This window comes from Notolabrus celidotus, chromosome 5, assembly GCF_009762535.1.
Source record: "Notolabrus celidotus isolate fNotCel1 chromosome 5, fNotCel1.pri, whole genome shotgun sequence".
NCBI classification, from domain to species: Eukaryota; Metazoa; Chordata; class Actinopteri; order Labriformes; family Labridae; genus Notolabrus; species Notolabrus celidotus.
The window spans coordinates 32,807,693-32,825,338 of NC_048276.1; the positions used below are offsets into that span (position 1 = coordinate 32,807,693).

The following is a 17,646-nucleotide window of genomic DNA, read 5'->3' on the forward strand; positions in this document are numbered from 1 at the left end:
TTAAAATCTTTCCAACGTCTCCATGGCCACTCACTAAAAGAAAGGAGTCTGAAGTTCCAGCGGAGATCCAGTGAGCACTCTGGGCCCATGGTCTCAAAAAGAAGGTACGTCCTAACTTTATTTCTACAGAGCTGTGACAGGATGATGATTTATTAATCTTTTAAATGTATTTACATTTAAATGTTATAAACCATTGTAACAGTGCAGTTTAGTTTCTGTGATGTACAGTTTTTTGTTTATTGCCTCAGAGAGGAGAGTTGCTCCAACGTGCTTTATATCCCAATGTGTTGCTTCATCTGGTTCTTCAATTGTGTAAAGGAATCCAATCACAGCACTTCTTTCACTCTTTATGAAGCTTAAAGAACCAAAAAGAAGAACAGCACACACTTTTGTATTCTTCTGAAAAGAGAAGTATGATGTAAATCAGGAGGATAATTACCAAGTTAATATGAATGGTTGTTCTTCTGTGTGGGCTCAAACTGTAAACAGCTGAAAGACACTTTTTAATAAGACATAAAACACATTTTCAGTTGCATTAGCTCTTACTTTGGTTAATTTTTCACCCCGAGCAAAAGCCTTTCACGATTTAGAACAAAACAAAAAATGTCTTCAACCCTGAGTCTAATCAGCGGCTGTTATGTAAGAACTCAAAGTGGACCACGTGGTGCTCGCTGCACCGTACCAACAGTACAAAAGGTAAATTAACTTTCACTCACATGAATAGACATTATTTGTGCCTACACAGGACTGGTACTACCTTTCTTTTAATCTTTTGAAGATCACAGGAAAATCAGAAATCCTTAATTCACTGTCTGATTTTGAAGGGAGGCAGTTTGTTAATGCTTGAGCGTCAATTAACATGAAATAAAGAGTCAGCAGGAGTACTGTGCATGCAAGATATTTTTAAAACATATGTGCATTTTGACATCATAGTTACTGAGGAGAAATATGTTACATAATTTAACTCATCAATCGGAAATGTTGGTAAGTACAGAGGAGTTGAGGAGCTTAGCATCTCTCTCCCTGTACTGTCCAGGGATGCAGATTTTGGGGGGAAATTTCAGGACAAGGCCAAACATGTAAAACTTGAGTTGTGGTATTGTATGTTACTAATATTTAAGTTATTATGTGAGAAAACAGCGTGTTAACAATCAAGTATTTTCATTATCTCTCTTAATCCCTCTATTTTAAACACTAGATCACATAATACACATTATCACATGTATTCTACTTTTATTTCGCAGTCCAATAAAGTCAAATTATCTTAATGATAGGTGGTGGAAATATTTGAATTACATTTCTTAGCAAGGCAATAAGTAATCAATTAAATTTAAAGTAACTTCCAACACTGGTTAGCAGTATGACATGTAGGGATAACAGAGCTGAGATTGGTTCAATGATATATCATAACACTGACGATAACTGTTGTCCATCATGATGTAAAGCATTGAAAATAATAGATGTGTTTAATTGAGTAGAAAAAAGGTTCAGTAGTGTCCTTTAAAAAGGGTGCGTTTTAACTCTGTGTAAAAAAATGAGTAAAAATGGATGGGGTTAGATGGGGACTGTTTCCAGCTGCAGATCAGCTCACATTCAGCACTGTGGTAAGTATTTACAGCAGCAGGTGTATGTGGGGCAAACAATGGTGAAGGAATGTGTCACCCAGTGTGGCTGTGCAAGTAACTGATGTGTTTTTAATCGTTTTGGGACGACAAAGGAGCTCCGTGGGATGAGATATTAGGCTTTGGGTGCACAGACAATACCGGTCTTTCATGGACGTTTTGGCAGACGTATTGAAGAATATCAGATTTATTCTTTAAATTAAAGCCTGAGAAAAAATATCAAACGCTTGAAAATTATCAGGTTTTTTTTCAATCCTTTCCAGGCCAGTTTCAGATTATACAATAACAGCAGGATCATTTCCAAAGCAACAAACATGTCTGCCGCCAGGATAGTCTCATTTTGTGAATATTTTCCTCTGATGGTGTGAGCCAAATTCCACGGGGTGTCTCTCGAACATGAGATGTATGTCACACTTATATACAGAGGAGGTTTAGACTTCACTTTTAGAATATCAATGACATAAATTAAATAAGTTCACTAAGGTAAACACTTGATGACAGCTGAAGAATAAAAACTGGGTTATGGAACGCCATGAGCCTTTAGCGGATGCATTTATTGACGTCTCTTTGAACAACTTATCTCTATAAAGAACAATCTTAAAGCTGTACATACTGCAGAGCCTTTTGGGTAAATTCAACATTTTGGGGATGACTTTCAGATCTTGAAAAGCCGTACCTAGCTTTGTACCAACCTTGTGTTCTGTCTCTCAAGCTCCAGGATGTTCCAGCTGCTCCAGGGTCACATCCAGCCGGCTGGACTCCGAAGCTGCAAAAACCGCCTGGTCACCAAAGACGGGCGCTGCAACATTGAGTTTGGCAGCACTGAATACAGCAACCACTACGCCTACCTGGTAGACTTCTGGACCACCTTCGTGGAGATCCGCTGGCGCTTTGTTCTCGTCCTGTTTGTCGCTGCGTTCACTGGCAGCTGGTTCATCTTCAGTCTACTGTGGTACTGGATCGCAAAGAACAACGGGGATCTGATGGGACAGAATCGCACAGATGGACATGTCAAGTGTATAGAAAACGTTCACAGCCTAACAACAGCCTTCCTCTACTCTTTGGAGACACAGACCACCATCGGGTACGGCGGCAGAGCGTTGACTGGGCACTGTGCTGGAACGGTGGCTCTGATAATGATCCAGTCTCTGATCGGCGTCTTCATCAATTGTTTCATGTGCGGGGTCATCTTAGCTAAGATCTCCTTACCTAAAAGACGGGGAAAAACCGTAACCTTCAGCGACACAGCCGTCATCTGCCTGAAGAAAGGAAGTCTGTGTCTCCTGATCCGAGTAGCCAACCTCCGAAAGACTTTATTAATTGGCAGCCAGATCTACGGAAAGCTGCTTAGGACAACAACGAGTCCAGATGGAGAGACCAACATCCTGGATCAGGTGGACATTGACTTCATGGTCGATGCCGGCAAGGATAACTTGTTTTTTGTCTGCCCTTTGACTCTGTACCATGTGATAAACAGATCAAGCCCGTTTTATGGGCTGTCGGCTGATTCTCTCCCCCTGCAGGACTTTGAGTTGGTAGTCTTTCTGGACGGGACGGCCGAGTCCACTAGCTCTGCTTGTCAGGTCCGAACCTCCTACATCCCACAGGAGATACAGTGGGGGTACAGTTTCCTGCCAATCATTTCCCGCACCAACACAGGAAAGTACCGCGTGGATTTCTCAAACTTTTCCAGGAGCATTCAGGTCACCACGCCACACTGCGTCCAGTGCTTCGAAGCAGACGCAGACCAGAAAAACCACAACAGCCACAACGGAGAGAACCACAACAATCAGAAGAAACGGGGGGTCGACAACCTGGGGTTCGAAGTCATCGATATTCACGACTCAATGGACATCACCAAAATGTGAGCAACAATGAGAGACTGAAGGTAAAAAAGCAAAGTGGCACTGGAAGTGGGAAATAAAGGCTTAGGTCACACTGCAAGCCCAACCCAGATCCTGAGAAACCATGTGTGAATATTCCAAAACTGCATTGCCAATAATGTTGTGGTGACAACATAAATACTGCCGTGTTAGAATTTACCCACAATGTTTTCATAGTGGATGAAACACTACATATATATATACTGTGCTGGATTCTCAAAGAGATGGGGGGGATGGATGGCAGGTTCTATTTCACCCTCCAGTGAACGGAAAGATTGTGATTAAGGTTAGATTCGGACAGAAAATCTTACATCCCGAGTCACTGCTTGCTCTTTCTTTAATGTTCATACTAATTAATACTGCTGTCATCACAAGGAGAGGATAGTGTACTGCAGGATTGAGTATCTAGGTAGAACATAAATTAAATGCAGGTCACATGTTGGATGCAGCAGCTGAAATAAAGGCTGGGAGTGTGGGGAAGTGAGGAAGGGTTTGGTATGCTCCATATAGTTTCAGGTCAGATGCAAAGTGGAGACCAGTGTATTGAGATTTTTACCTTTGTTTGAGTTTTGCCTGCTCCACCCACTGAGCCAAACCAGACCCCAATTTTACACTTCTCAAAATGCAGCCTGGGCCATGTTCTAGTTTAAACCCTCCAAGAACTGATCAGTATGCACAACAGACATCACAAAGACATCACGTGTAAAAAGAAGGTACTCACTTGAAGTAAAAAAGGATGCCACAAACAGCAGAGTCCAACCACAGGGTCATTTTTCCTGCATCTGGCTTGCATGTTTCCCCTGCCAGTGTGGACTATGACTGATGATCTAGGGGTTCTCAGAAGCACCTAATCTCCAAAGCATTTGGAGAGAAATTTAGATTTTGACTAGCCGATGAGTCTAAAGGTAGGAAAAAGCTCAGAAATTAAGTCAAGATTGAACACAACATATTTAACACCGGGAAACATGGGATAAAAGAGTCAAAGGGTCAAATTTGGTTGCTGCACGAGGCAGAGCTAGCACCATCAGCCTTTGGTCCTCCTTGTAGTTTGACGTCCACATGCCTGTGCTGGTTGTCGATAAAATTAACTGCACACAGTCGCCATATTCTAGATCAAAAGTACTCCCAAGTTGCGCCATGCTACGATGTATCTGCCATCTGTGCTTGTTTACATCAGGGTAGTTGTGCATTAACCGGAGCAGCAGCCCAACTAGTGGCAGATGGCTGTGCTACAGCTAACCCACAACATAAGACAAGCATCTCAGATCTACAATAATACAAATTTTTAACCAATTACTATTTCTGGTGCTGACTAGCGAGGGTGACAGCATTTAAAAGATGAGTTTACAAACACGCACATCCCTACAAATGTCAATCTGAAGTGATTAGATGTTGTATAAGTCCCACTGTGAAGGTTCAGGCTGAGGTCACATGGCAAAATATTTCAAAAATATGTGCTTAAGAAACATGTGAGAGTGGATTAAATCCAAATGTAGGTGGTTGGGTTTCATGTTATTTGTGCTTTCAAACAAAACAGATCTGAGCAACAGAAGCACAACATAGAAAGAGATGAGATTTAAGACTCTTGTGCCTGCTGTGTGAATGTACACAAAGTGTGCAAAGAACATTTTTGTGCCGTTGTTTTCACCAAGTTCAGATGAAGACGGTCAGTGGACACATGCTGTTTCTCTTTGATCCTTCATATTAATCACAGACTGTTTTAACATTAATGGTAGTTAAGATATGTGGACAAAAACTCAGACATGAGTATGAGTTAAGCTCCTGCTCAGCGGCTCATTACAATCAAAGCACCTTGGGGACTTGTGACTTTGTGTAGGTAATGTGTAGAAGAGGGAGAAAGAGGGATTGAAGTTTTGACGCATGGAAAATGAAAGGGGGTAAAATAGTGGATAGCACAGTGGGTACTTCAAGAGGAGATTAGAGGCCTGAGCCTTTCATAATGAAAAACTGAATGCTGTAAAGACTGGGGGAAGGAAATAAAAAGTAGGACAAGTCTTTTGAGTTCCCTCATTATTCCTGCTGAAAACTAACCATATGCTGTTTTCTTTGTGAAGCTGAAAAATAATGTTAGCTCTTATAATTAGAAAACTATGAACGTGCTGCTAAATGTTATGATTTGTATTGACCAGCTTACAGTTTGGAGATCTGAATGTGTAACAATGAAACTTGTTCTCAGGGAAGGTAACATCTTTTAGTTGAATAAACCTTTTTTTTTCCAGTTTACTGACTTATTATTTGAGTACTCCTCACAGTCTGTTTCTCTCAGGGAGAATTACCGTACACACATTTTGACTACTCCTTTCTATGTACACACCAACATACCTTCATTGCATCAGCAGGTGGTCAGTGCAGATCAGAAGATTCATGAGAAATAATATCAGAAAATGTCTGCAGAGACTGCTGGCTGGATATCTACTTTCCATTCCTTTGTTCAGATCCCCATTAGTTGCCACTAAAGCAGCAGATATTCTTCCTGAGGTCCACATACGACAAACATAACATAGAAATAACACATTAAATACAAAATACAAAATGTACTTAAACTAAAATAAATAACATATGACTGACATAACAAACAAATTATACAATATAGATAATGTACATACAATTCAACACACTTTGGCATACAATAACTGAAAATTGTGTCATTTATTGTCTCATTTAAAGTTGTGTTTGTGAATTATGGAGCTAAAATACTCACAATTGTCTGAATATGTCAGCTGTGCTAGAATATTTAATTCTGGCAACAGTCAGTTATCTTCCCATGGAACACAGGTGCTACAGAAACGGCTTTAATCCCAGACGTTGATAATCATATCAATTTGCAGAAAGAAGTCCGGTTAATTCGATGTCAGTTTGTTCGGCGGGAAAATGGATAACAGACAATAATGATGCAGAAATGCAGAAGAGGTGAAAGACACAAAAAGTGTTGGCTATGACAGAGAAATTTACTGAATTGTAAAATATCTGCCTATCGAACACGGTACGGGATGCAATGACTTTTCAGGAAGGCCAAATGGAAAGGAAGATGGCGAGGCAGATAAACTTGGCGCCCTCACCATCAGTAAAAATGATCAGTCTTACGTGAGTATTTAAAGCCTGTCAATTGGCTCCTGTTCAGTTTAGTTTCATGTCGGGAGGTCTTACTTACCCTTTAATGGTTCAATTCAACATTATTTATTTATTTATGGTTAATTTGTTATGGACAGATACAGTATACATAGACAAACCGTGAACAGCCATCCCAAGCAAGTATCATAGTCTTTGTAGCGAATGCTAATTTGCAACAACCGTCCCTAGGAGGGCTTTTAAGGGAGTAAAATATTCAAACAGTAATTTAAAACAAAAATAAAAGGTATTAAAAGTACAGAATGCTACAATAAAACACACATTTGGCAATGACAGAACATGCAGAAAAATTAGACATGAGTGCAGGTTTGTTGCTGAATTAACCAGGATTTGGTGACGGTCTTAAACCTGGTGACATTTGTAATGAGTTTCAAGTGATCAGGAAGAGAGTGCCAGGCTTTAACTCCTTTCACAGAGAGAGCTGTTTGAGAAAATTATGTTTTGCAAAATGAGACTTTACAGACTTGACAACAACCTGCTGACTAAATATTTCCCCCGGCTCATTCAACTACGTCCAAACTTTAGTAATCAGAATCAGAATCAGAAATACTTTATTCATCCTGGAGGAAATTCAGTCATTACAGTCTGCTCTTATACACAGTATGTAAGAAAGTCAAATATTAATATAAAGATGGAATAAAATAAAATGAAAATACAGTTTATACAGAAGCACAGAATGGTTAGAATTAGCTATGTAAAAAAGCGCTGGGAATGAAGGTGATATATAAAAGGAAGTTAAAGTGGTAACTGTATTGCAAGGTTATTATAATCTCTCCAGAGCAGTAAGTTTGGAGCAGCTGGCAAATAAAAGACATAAATAATCACAGTGATATACAAACAACAACTTCTATCTAAAATGAACACTGAAACAGACAGGTAAGTAAAGCATGTAATAATATTAAATCAGAGGGGACAAACGATAACGTCTTATTGGCTACAGAGAAAATTCACTCAAACCAATATGTCCAAATAAAGCCCAAATACTTCTAAAATAATCAAAACTTCCTGAAGTATTTCGTATTTTCACAACAGTCTGTCTCTGTATTTCTCTAGCATAGACTTCACATGTCATCTATGTTACGTCTGTTCAGTGTGAGAGCCAAAGCATGGGCACAAGCAGCAGCTTATTTCTCAACATATTTCATCTGTTATTTCCTGGATTGTGAGCAAAGCTTAACTTTGCCCTTTGTTAGCATGCTGCCAATACCCCAGATTAGAGTTGTTAAGAATTAATTCAAGCCAAGTCACATTACTTATTCATCAAATTAGCTAACCATGTAGTTCTAATCAATTCCCCTGCCAAGACACAAATGTGACACCAGCAACTTAATGTTTTATAAACGATCTGATAAACTGTTTCCTGGAAAAACTTAAAAAAAAAACAAAAAAAAACTGTTTCTTGGAAAAACTTTAAAAAAAAACCCAAAATGTTTCCTGACTGAAATCTTGGTAATTTGGCAAAAAAAAAACACCTTTAGAACAAAACTATTGGTCAAAATGTTACAATTGATGTTTAGGTATATTAACATCCAACAACTCACCCCTCTGGTTTAATTCCTCATATCTTTCTTAGTTGTTTTATGAAATTGTAAGGAGTTTATTATTGCAGAAGTGTACACATTTTGCCTGAGAATATAAAAAAAAAAACAGGTCAAGTGTTCTGAGTTCATATAAGAAAAAATGTAATCACCCTCCTCCCTTGAAGTGCTTCTGCTATACTTGATTATTCCCATTGTGTGCTACTATATAACACTAATCCAGAGGTAAATAATTCACTGCAAAGCACGTGTCCTTAAATGAAACACAGCATTTGCATATTTTCTATCAGGTGGAAACTGCACTAGAAAGTTTTAGGATTGTGATTTTACTTCCTTCCAAACTGAGGTTATGTACCCGGTGTGCTACTTCATGTGTTGTGATTGGAAATGATGATGCTAAGACACCGGGCTTTACTTTCTCTCTACACCTCAATTTATTCCGACACAGACAGAACCTCTATGTATGTAAATACTGCAGCTCGCTCCAGCTTCCACACAGTTACAGTTTCAGCAGGTAAGTTAACATTACTGTAATTAAAATCAGTGTATTAACAGTTTGAAAAACATAATAGAAGAATACTGTAGGGAACAAAAGTCTACATTAAGAATACAATAACTATGAAAGATGGTTTAAGATTCTAATTTAAGCTAAACAATAGACACCCACCTCTCCCACAGGGATGACATATTAAAGGGGAGAAGAAGGAACCCACAGGGAGGAGGGGCTGCACATCAAAATACTTGAATTTAGCAGAATTTTAAGATCCTTCAAGTTACATTGAAACAACTTCCAGGTATATTGGGTGTTATTATCACAGAAGGACCTGTGAATGATGTGCAGGAACACACTTGACCCTGCTGCACTTACAGCAAGTATTCCCTTCTGGATTGAGAAAATACCTCCACTTCCTAAAATCCTTAAACTGTTTTCAAACTCCCCTGGGTTAGCCGATAAATTTACCCTGATGGAGCTGAAAACAGGGCTGCTTGTCTGAGCTCATGAAAGGTGGTCTTATTAGAGGATTGATGAAACAGGGTTTTCATAAGACAATAATACTGCACACAAATAATCATATAAAACAAAAGGATTCATTGCTGTTTATAAGCATACCAAGCAGTTTATGGAGTAGGAGTGGGAGCTGGCTGATCTGGTTCATCAGCATTTAACTTGCGTTTTGGCAGACGGTACATAAAGTAAACCTCCTAGTAACCTGCACACACTCAAACTGCTTATGTCAATAAATAAAACCATCATATGTTTGTAAAAATGTCAAAGTTGATAATACATTCAGGATCTAATGAACCCCTTTTGAAGTATTTACTAAGAATAAGCAGACTATAAACATCAGATTGAACACAGTAAGGCATTGTAAACTCTGTCATATTATTTATAAAAGTCCTGCTTTCATAGGACAGAGGGGAGCTTGTCCCAAAGTCGCAGCAAACAGAGTCACTCAGTAGTGGAGTGGAAGTAAGGAGGGACCAGTTTAAGAAAGCCCCTTCATTAGTCACCACACTTCCTTGTTAATATCCCACATGTGACCAAACAAACCAATCAGAGGCGAGGAAGACTCAGTATCAAGGTAAAGGTGAGGGAAGCCACAGAGGTGAATGCAGCAGATTATTGTTGTCACACTTTGCCCCCCCCCCCCCCCAACCCTTTTTTTGTAAAAACTGCTCCACATGTTTCACATACAGTTTATAATGTTGTTTAAATTGAACTGAATGCTGTTGAATTTTTTAACATGTTGGTGTGTAAATTAAAACAGTAAAATCAAAAATACATAAATAAAAACATTATAATAAATGTACTCGTATATTTAGATTAACTCTACTTGTGAATGCACAAGTATTTCCCCAGTATGATATTTGTCCTTCTACTTTATCCTTTTACTTTTTCAAAGCAGATGTGTGTCTAACATGAGTCTGGTCCTGCTGGAGGTTTCTGCCTGTTAAAGGAAGTTTGTCCTTGCCACTGTAACTTGCTAAATGCTGCAAAGTGCTCTGCTCATGGTGGATTAAGATGAGATCAGACTGAGTCCTGTCTGTAAGATGGGACTGGATCTTATGCTGTCTTGATGTTGGGCCTTTGTTAATAATAGAACATAGAGTACGGTCTAGACCTGCTCTGTTTGGAAACAGTCTGAGGATAACATTTGTTGTGATTTGGCGCTATATAAATAAAGATTGATTGATTGATTTATTGAAGTGTCTGCTATACTTCTTCAGCCTCTGAATTCACACACTCTCACAACACTGACTTTAAACCTTTACAATAACACTGAAGCATGATTACATGTTTATCTAAGTTTGTTTTGTTGCTACAACAGAGGCTTTGTTGTTCTTTGAGCGTGAGATCTGGGATTGAGGTCAGGTGAAATAGCATTAAGATATTCACATGCAAACACTGCATACATTGTAAGCTACTGTAACTGCTGTATCAGCTGTGCAGGAATGTCACTCCAGTGCTGTACTTCAAAATCCTCAAAGAAACTGTGACATTCGTTCCAGCCACTAGAGGGACTCAGAGAGCTGCTTCTATTTTTCATTAATATAAACAATTAATGCAACAATAAAACTGTTTTTTCTTCCAAGTGTCCCAGTTCTGCCAGCAGACTCTCTTTCAAAAGCTCAGTGATGTTTGAAAATGTTCAGCTACCAACTCCAAACTTTTGATGTGTCACTTTTCCCCAGGCCCAGCCGTGAAACAAAACGCCACCTGCTACAGTCACCTCTTGCTTCATGTTGCCGTGATGGACCTTTTTATTAGAGCAGCAGTGTGTCCCTAACAGGGAGGCAGGCTTTAAGAAATGGGTCCAACATTTTCTGTCAGTGAGGCAGATTCCTTCATCCCATTTGGATTTACAGAGGCGAGCTAACTGGGCTTCATCTGCATAACAATGAAAAGAAAGCTGTTGAGAGGGATTGGCACAGCGAGGCCGAGGCAGCAGAGAAGAAAAATGTAAAAAAAAAAAAAGAGAGAAAGATGGAGTTGAGAGGGCTGAATGAAAAGTACAGAAATTCAAGTTAATCTGATGGAGCCAAGGGCTGGTTCACTGATAACGGTCACACTTTATCCCCCATGTGATGGAGAGAGCAAACACACTGTGAGGAAAGATGGTTCATTTCTTGTGTTCAAGTCAAAGTGGAAACATTTCAGTGTTGAATTTTGGTTTTAGAGGTAAAAACAAAAGAAATAAATAGATGTTTTTTAAAAGGAAAACACATTAGAATCAAAATAACTTAGAAGTATGTAGCATAATGAGAAGTAACCATTAAACTCTGCAAATTACACAAGAGGTCATAACGTTCTGACTATTGAAACCTTCTCTCAATAACTCTACTACCTGATTTTGTACAACAGTTACACAATGATAATTTCAAACGTTTTCAAACTATATATTTGGACAAGTTTAAGATAATAATGATTATTTAGGTTGGTATCTGTGAGGAAGCTGAATGAATAATGAGCAATGACTTATGGAAAAGGGTTTGAAATGAAGAAGTGTGTACTTCCTCCATCTCCTTTTTGAACATGTGTACTGAATCATCAAGTGTTTGAAAAACTTGTACTGCGTTGTGCTTTCTAGTTGGTATATTATTTTCTGTTTTTAGCACACCCTCAAGGTTAATATTAAAGCTACTGTGCGCTGTTTTTATCCAGTTATGAAACAGACCAGAATTTGTGTTGATGTCTCTTTATGGGCTGCTACAGCAAACAAGACCATCAGGAATAAGATTGATTGTTTCCATACAGTTATTTTGATAAACTGAAGCTGCTGCTGCTGCAGGGTAAAGGCTGATTTATACTTCTGCGTTGAATCATCGTGGCCTACGCACGTAGCTGACGTGCACCTCCTCCAAAATGTAACTCCCCGTAGAGCCGACGCGGACCGCAAGCTCTGTGATTGGTCCGCTCGACGGCTTTGTCTTTCCCGCATTTACAACAACTTCCGGGATCCCGGACATCGGCCGCACATCGGCCGTGTATTTCATCTCCTCTTCTCTATTCTTCATGTAATCATGTCTGTATGATAAACAGTAACATGTATCAATCGTAGATTAACATAACATGCTCTGAAACTCTGTGGAAAAGTAAACAGAGATCGTGGCGGGACCGGAAGCAGGCGGCCGGCTATCAGAGAGGCCGCACTGCCCTCAAGCGTTTCGGCGGAGAATTGCTGCGCGACACAGACACACCGACGCACAAGTATGTGGGGCTCATGTCTGCGTCAGCCCCTGCTGCGTAGGGGAGACGCAGAAGTATAAATCAGCCTTAAGTGTCAGACAACATGATAAAAAGAACACAGATGAAGCAGCCTTTTCTTTTTCAACGCCCAGGTTCTCGATGATTGATATGCATGACTGTGAAAAGAAAGTAGCATGACTCAAATCAACATGTATGGAAACATTGACCCCAAAAGTTCCTCACAGGAGCTTTAAGCATCAAGTAAGTATATTTTCTGCATTTAATCACGCTGACTGTTCAACAACACAACCATTAATATTCAGTATTGCTTTTATACAACAACAAACGATAAACATTGGTAAAAGACCAAAACAGTTCCTTATATATTTATTTTAATCATTCATCAGGTCAGCCCCGATACTGGAAGGTTTTGTAGGCTTTCCTGGAACCTGGACTTTTGCAATCTTAGTTCTTTTTGTGCATTTACACGCTACCTCAGACCAGCAGCTTTTATTTATCTCCATGTATTTTTTGTTTAATTTATGCCTCAGATACAGAGGCTGTTAGCTGTGATGTTCACAGTGAGGAGAAAGTAATTCAAAGTCCCGGTGCTAATGAACTCTGTATCTGCACTTTTGGAAGGCCTCCCCATCTAATCAAATTGCTCTTTCTAATAATTAGCACATCAACAGTGTAGAGAAATATCACTTCTACAAAAGATCAAACTTCATATAAAAACTTGAGACAAAAAAAGACACTTTCAATCTGAGTGGTGAATGTATTTTATTGATAACTCTTGGATCCAAATGAAGGAAGTGTAAATGTGTTCACATGTAAACATGTAGTTTAAGGTCACTTGAATGTTTCTGAGTGATGGCCGGACTCACACTGTAGCAAGAAGAGATGATATCCCACTGAAAGTCTTCTTCAATAATACGTCAGCATGACTGTATTTGTAGTTTGCTTTAAGTAAAGCTGAGCATGCAGAAGAACTTTCCCAGCAGCCTTCATTGAACCGCCTAAAATAATTAATATGGTCCAAGAGAATTTACCAGTCTCCATCCCACCCTTTATATCAATCACATTAAATACATCAGAGGCCTCACAGATAAACAGTGTTGATGCTCTATGAATAAATATGTATAAGCACTCTCAAGAGGATTTTGGATTTCAACTCTCACTTTTGAATAATGATTGATGGCTGGACCAGAAAGGGAACGCGCCACACATAGCGTTGCACTGCAAAACAAAGTTAATGAATGGCTCTGTGAATTTTGAATTGAGGAAATATGCAGAGTTACTGCCACAATATTTTTAAACAACATTGGATAGAAAAGAACATCTTGTGCCTCGTAGTTAGATGCACACAAATGTTATTTACTCCTTCAATTCTCTAAATCACCTTATTGTTTGGTATAAAGGGAGAAAACGTGTCAACAAAATAAGAATAAGTAGCTTTCCCTCAGACAGAAATGTTCCAGGCTGAGAGGTAACACGCCTAACCGCTGAGCCCCTCTGCTTTCTTTTAATTAACGATTTAATAATTAATCAGTGTAGGTCATGTACCCACTGCTAATTGAAGACCCTATTCTGGTGTGTAATTACTGCAGTGTGCTCATTTTTAGAGACACATACACTCCCTCCCTGCACACACACAGCATTCAGCTTCTGATCAAACTAAAGGGAATCTGCCTGCTCAGGTAGAGTTCATCATTTCAGGGTTTCTTATAACTGCAGCTGTTAAGATTTCTGTTCCACACTTAAACATATGAAGACTATGTTAATGTTAGCGTGGTCCATATCTATATATTTGCACTCACTACTTTCTGTTACAACTGTGAAACACAAATGTATCTCTAAATATTTGAAGTACTTTGTAAAACATGTCTAGCTTGTACAGCATGTGTAGCTTGTACATCAACCAGGGATCACTGGGTGATGATATTTTTTCATTATGACTTTCAAACCAAAACTAAAGACACAACTGAAGTCTGATTCAATTGGCTGAGCAGGTACTTTGGTCATACAGCTGTGGATGTTTAAATTAAAGGCAAAGATATCTCGTGACATTAAAAAACAGACGCCAGATTTAAGAGCGTGAGGCATCTGTCTCTGTTCTGATTGTTATCCTCGAGTGTGACTGTGCTGATCCCAGCTGTAACCATCGTGGTGAAGATGTTTAACATTTTGTGAAAGCTGTCCTCTAACAGGAAATACTGCACCCCCCTTTAGACTGTTGTTGTTCTTGAGTTTACGTCTCCACTGAACAGTTTATCCACACACATCAGTAAATCAGATGTTCTGACAGCGTCTCTGTGGACCAGCTGGTCAGCTGCCACAGAAAATATTCATCACGTTTACGGTTTGGTTGCTTAAACCACACAGAGAGAAGCTGAGAGTGGCCTAATGTACTTTATATAAATATTTCACGTCTTTCCTCAGCTGCTACATAAGAAAATGGTTTGAAGTGCCCTGTAGGAATAGCCCAGGGCTGCATGTCACTTACTTTGTCAAATGAAGGTCCTAAATTATCAATCGAGTATAATCTCCTTCCAAAATGAAACGTCTCGTTGAGCCCCGGTCTGCTATTCTGGAGGAGGCAGGGTTCTTTTGTTTTAACCCACTTCAGAAGACAGAAGAAGCTGCTGTGACTGTCACCTCTCTGACAACAAAGCTGAAGTCATTAAGGTTAGTGTTGACATGATTCTGCCTGTTCAACACTTAATGCTGAAAGTAAATCAGCACTAAAGCACTAAAGCAATGTCAGGTCCACAGATATATGTTTAAAGCTAGCTTTAATATGAAAACAAAGGAAAGCTTACTTCAATAGATTTGGTTTATTCTTTGTCAGGTAAAAGTCTTATAAACTAGTAGTTTAACTAAAGCATGCTGAATAATTATTTATGCAATAAAGAGCTAACTGCTTTTGCTTTCTAGCCTCGTCAATAGGCAGTGAAGACAATATTGACATTTTTTACTGTTACTCTAAGGTGGTGAAATTATAATCAGTCATTGCAAATCCAGCGATTAGGAAACATCATCATCTTTGAAGCTACTTTAGTGGTCATCAGCCAAATGTGGGTCCAATATTCATTTTAGGCTCTGTTTTTGGTCTCCACCAAGCAGCAACCTCCAGTGTTGAAAAATGAAGCTAATGCAGAAGTGCCAAAAAAACCAACACGCAGTTCCACCAGTCTCCACTAGAGGCCAGCTCCAAAAGCCAAGGAATCCACATCAGGCTTAAATGTTCAAACACCTTTTGACAATTATTTTGAAAACATCACTGCCAAGCAGGCGGAGATAAAAACACTAATGAAAGGACAGATCAGACTCATTTTATATAACATGAATCTATTAAATAATAAAGTTCTATTTTAAACTGACCCTAAAGTAGTGCTCCTCTCAGCTGAACAGAGCAGCTTTAATACTCTTTACAGTATATGTCCTTATTTCCTGTTGTGCTCTGTCAGTGGTGTTAGCTTGTACGTCTCTCAGTGTCTTAAAAAATCGACTATTGCACATCATTAGAAAAGCAGGACTTAGATGGATGGTATAACGATGTAGAATGAAGGAAAAGTCCTAAAAAATTAACTGTTTTTCTGTTGGTGATCTCTTACGCCCTAAAATTTCTGAACCACAACTTTCAATTTGCAGATTTTATGTAGAATCTTCTTGTTTATTAGACTTTCTTTATATTTTTGGATGTCTGTTCCGGTGCCTCTTCAGCGCTCAGTTAAATCTGAGATCTCCTGTGTATTTGTAACCTACTTAACTCATTGTGAAGCACTTTTTAGACTCCACATTGTCAGAATATCAGCGTTACTTTAGATGTTGCTGACAGGTTCCACAGAAGTTGCTGTGTTTTGTAAGTTCACTACAGACCATTTGACTGTGTGTCAAAGCTTCATTGAGTCCTTTTGGTTTGGGGAGTTTGGAAAAATAAAAGCCGTGTCTCTGGACCATTAAACACAGCGATTTTGGCTCGGAAAGTATCCGTCACAGCAGATTATGGGTACCCAGTGTGTAGCCGACTCTGGAGATTTTATGATACCAGAACAGACTCGAGTGACAAAACGTCTCCAAGATCACAGCGCTGATGTTTTCTGTGCCAGACATTTGCAACATTTTCCCTTCCTAGACATCCTGATACAAACAACATTTCCACAAAGACTATGGAGTCTTTTTGTGTTCCCTTTTGCCGTGTTGTGCTTTAGCATGAATTAGTAATAGAAACTCTGTGCATTATAAGCGTTTAAATCACAAACTGTGACTTATTGTGGGAGCTGGCAGGCTCTTTGTCATGCAAATTATTCTCTACACTGCAAAAAATGAATCGAACAAGTCCGATAAAATATCTACAGTCAAGTTAACACACATTTTTGATCCTCTTGCTGGGCAGTTTTGGTGTTGGAACATTACACTTGTTGCAGCCTTCTTTGTGATTCCCAAAGTTAACTATTATATTACTTTAACTTGTGTTGTTTTTATTCTACTTGGATATGAGCTGATACTTGAAACTCCCAAAGTCCCAAATGTAAAACAAAATCCAAACATACACATGATGGCTGCTACATGTTCCCGGTGTGTGATTTGGCGGTTATGCACACAGAATGCACATGAACAGTAGGGGCCACGTGGAGGCAGAAAGGATGCCATAGCAAATACAGCAGCAGGGACAGACCAAGAGCTGACAGACCAAGTCCACAGCTATCCATGTTTATGAGGTGTCATTGCTACTGCCTGCACAGTTACTCAGTGTGTCCCTCATTGGGCTGCAAGACCCATAATTAATGTAACAGTATCCTCTGTGAGAATGTAAAAAATATGGACATGGTCTCAGTGACATCACTCATTGGTTTCTGGAGAGGGGTTTGAAGCTTTTTGCAGCCGGTCACCATATTGGAAATGCTGACTTACCCTAACTTTAGAAACATACTTGAAGGTGGAGCCTAAGTAGGTCATAAGCCTCCTAGCAAAGAGTTTCAATGCGCCCACGTGTGAGTCAATTCAGCCGCAACCTTAATTGTGCAAATCTACGCCTCGCCTTTAGTCTCAATATCTGCAGAATGAATGAGTTATAAAATACACACTGCACAGCCCTCCTCAGAAATGAGCTACTCAGACCAAAACTGCTTCTTGAACCAGATTTAAACTTGTTAGAGCCAAGCGGCAACCTCCAGTCTCAAAATATGAAGCCCATGCGGGAGTGTTATAAACATCAGTTCATTGAGTGTCAGTAACACCAGAAACCACATACACACCCA

At 39.3% G+C, this 17,646-nt stretch overlaps 1 protein-coding gene across 1 annotated transcript; it reads left to right on the forward strand.

Moving 5' to 3' along the window:
- On the forward strand, positions 1 to 3,572 carry kcnj1b (potassium inwardly rectifying channel subfamily J member 1b). Its single transcript, XM_034684012.1, has 2 exons — positions 1 to 104; positions 2,335 to 3,572. Exons 1-2 carry the CDS (start codon positions 88 to 90, stop codon positions 3,488 to 3,490), a joined length of 1,173 nt encoding a protein of 390 aa, XP_034539903.1. The 5' UTR covers positions 1 to 87; the 3' UTR covers positions 3,491 to 3,572.
- The last annotated feature ends 14,074 nt before the right edge of the window (positions 3,573 to 17,646 follow it).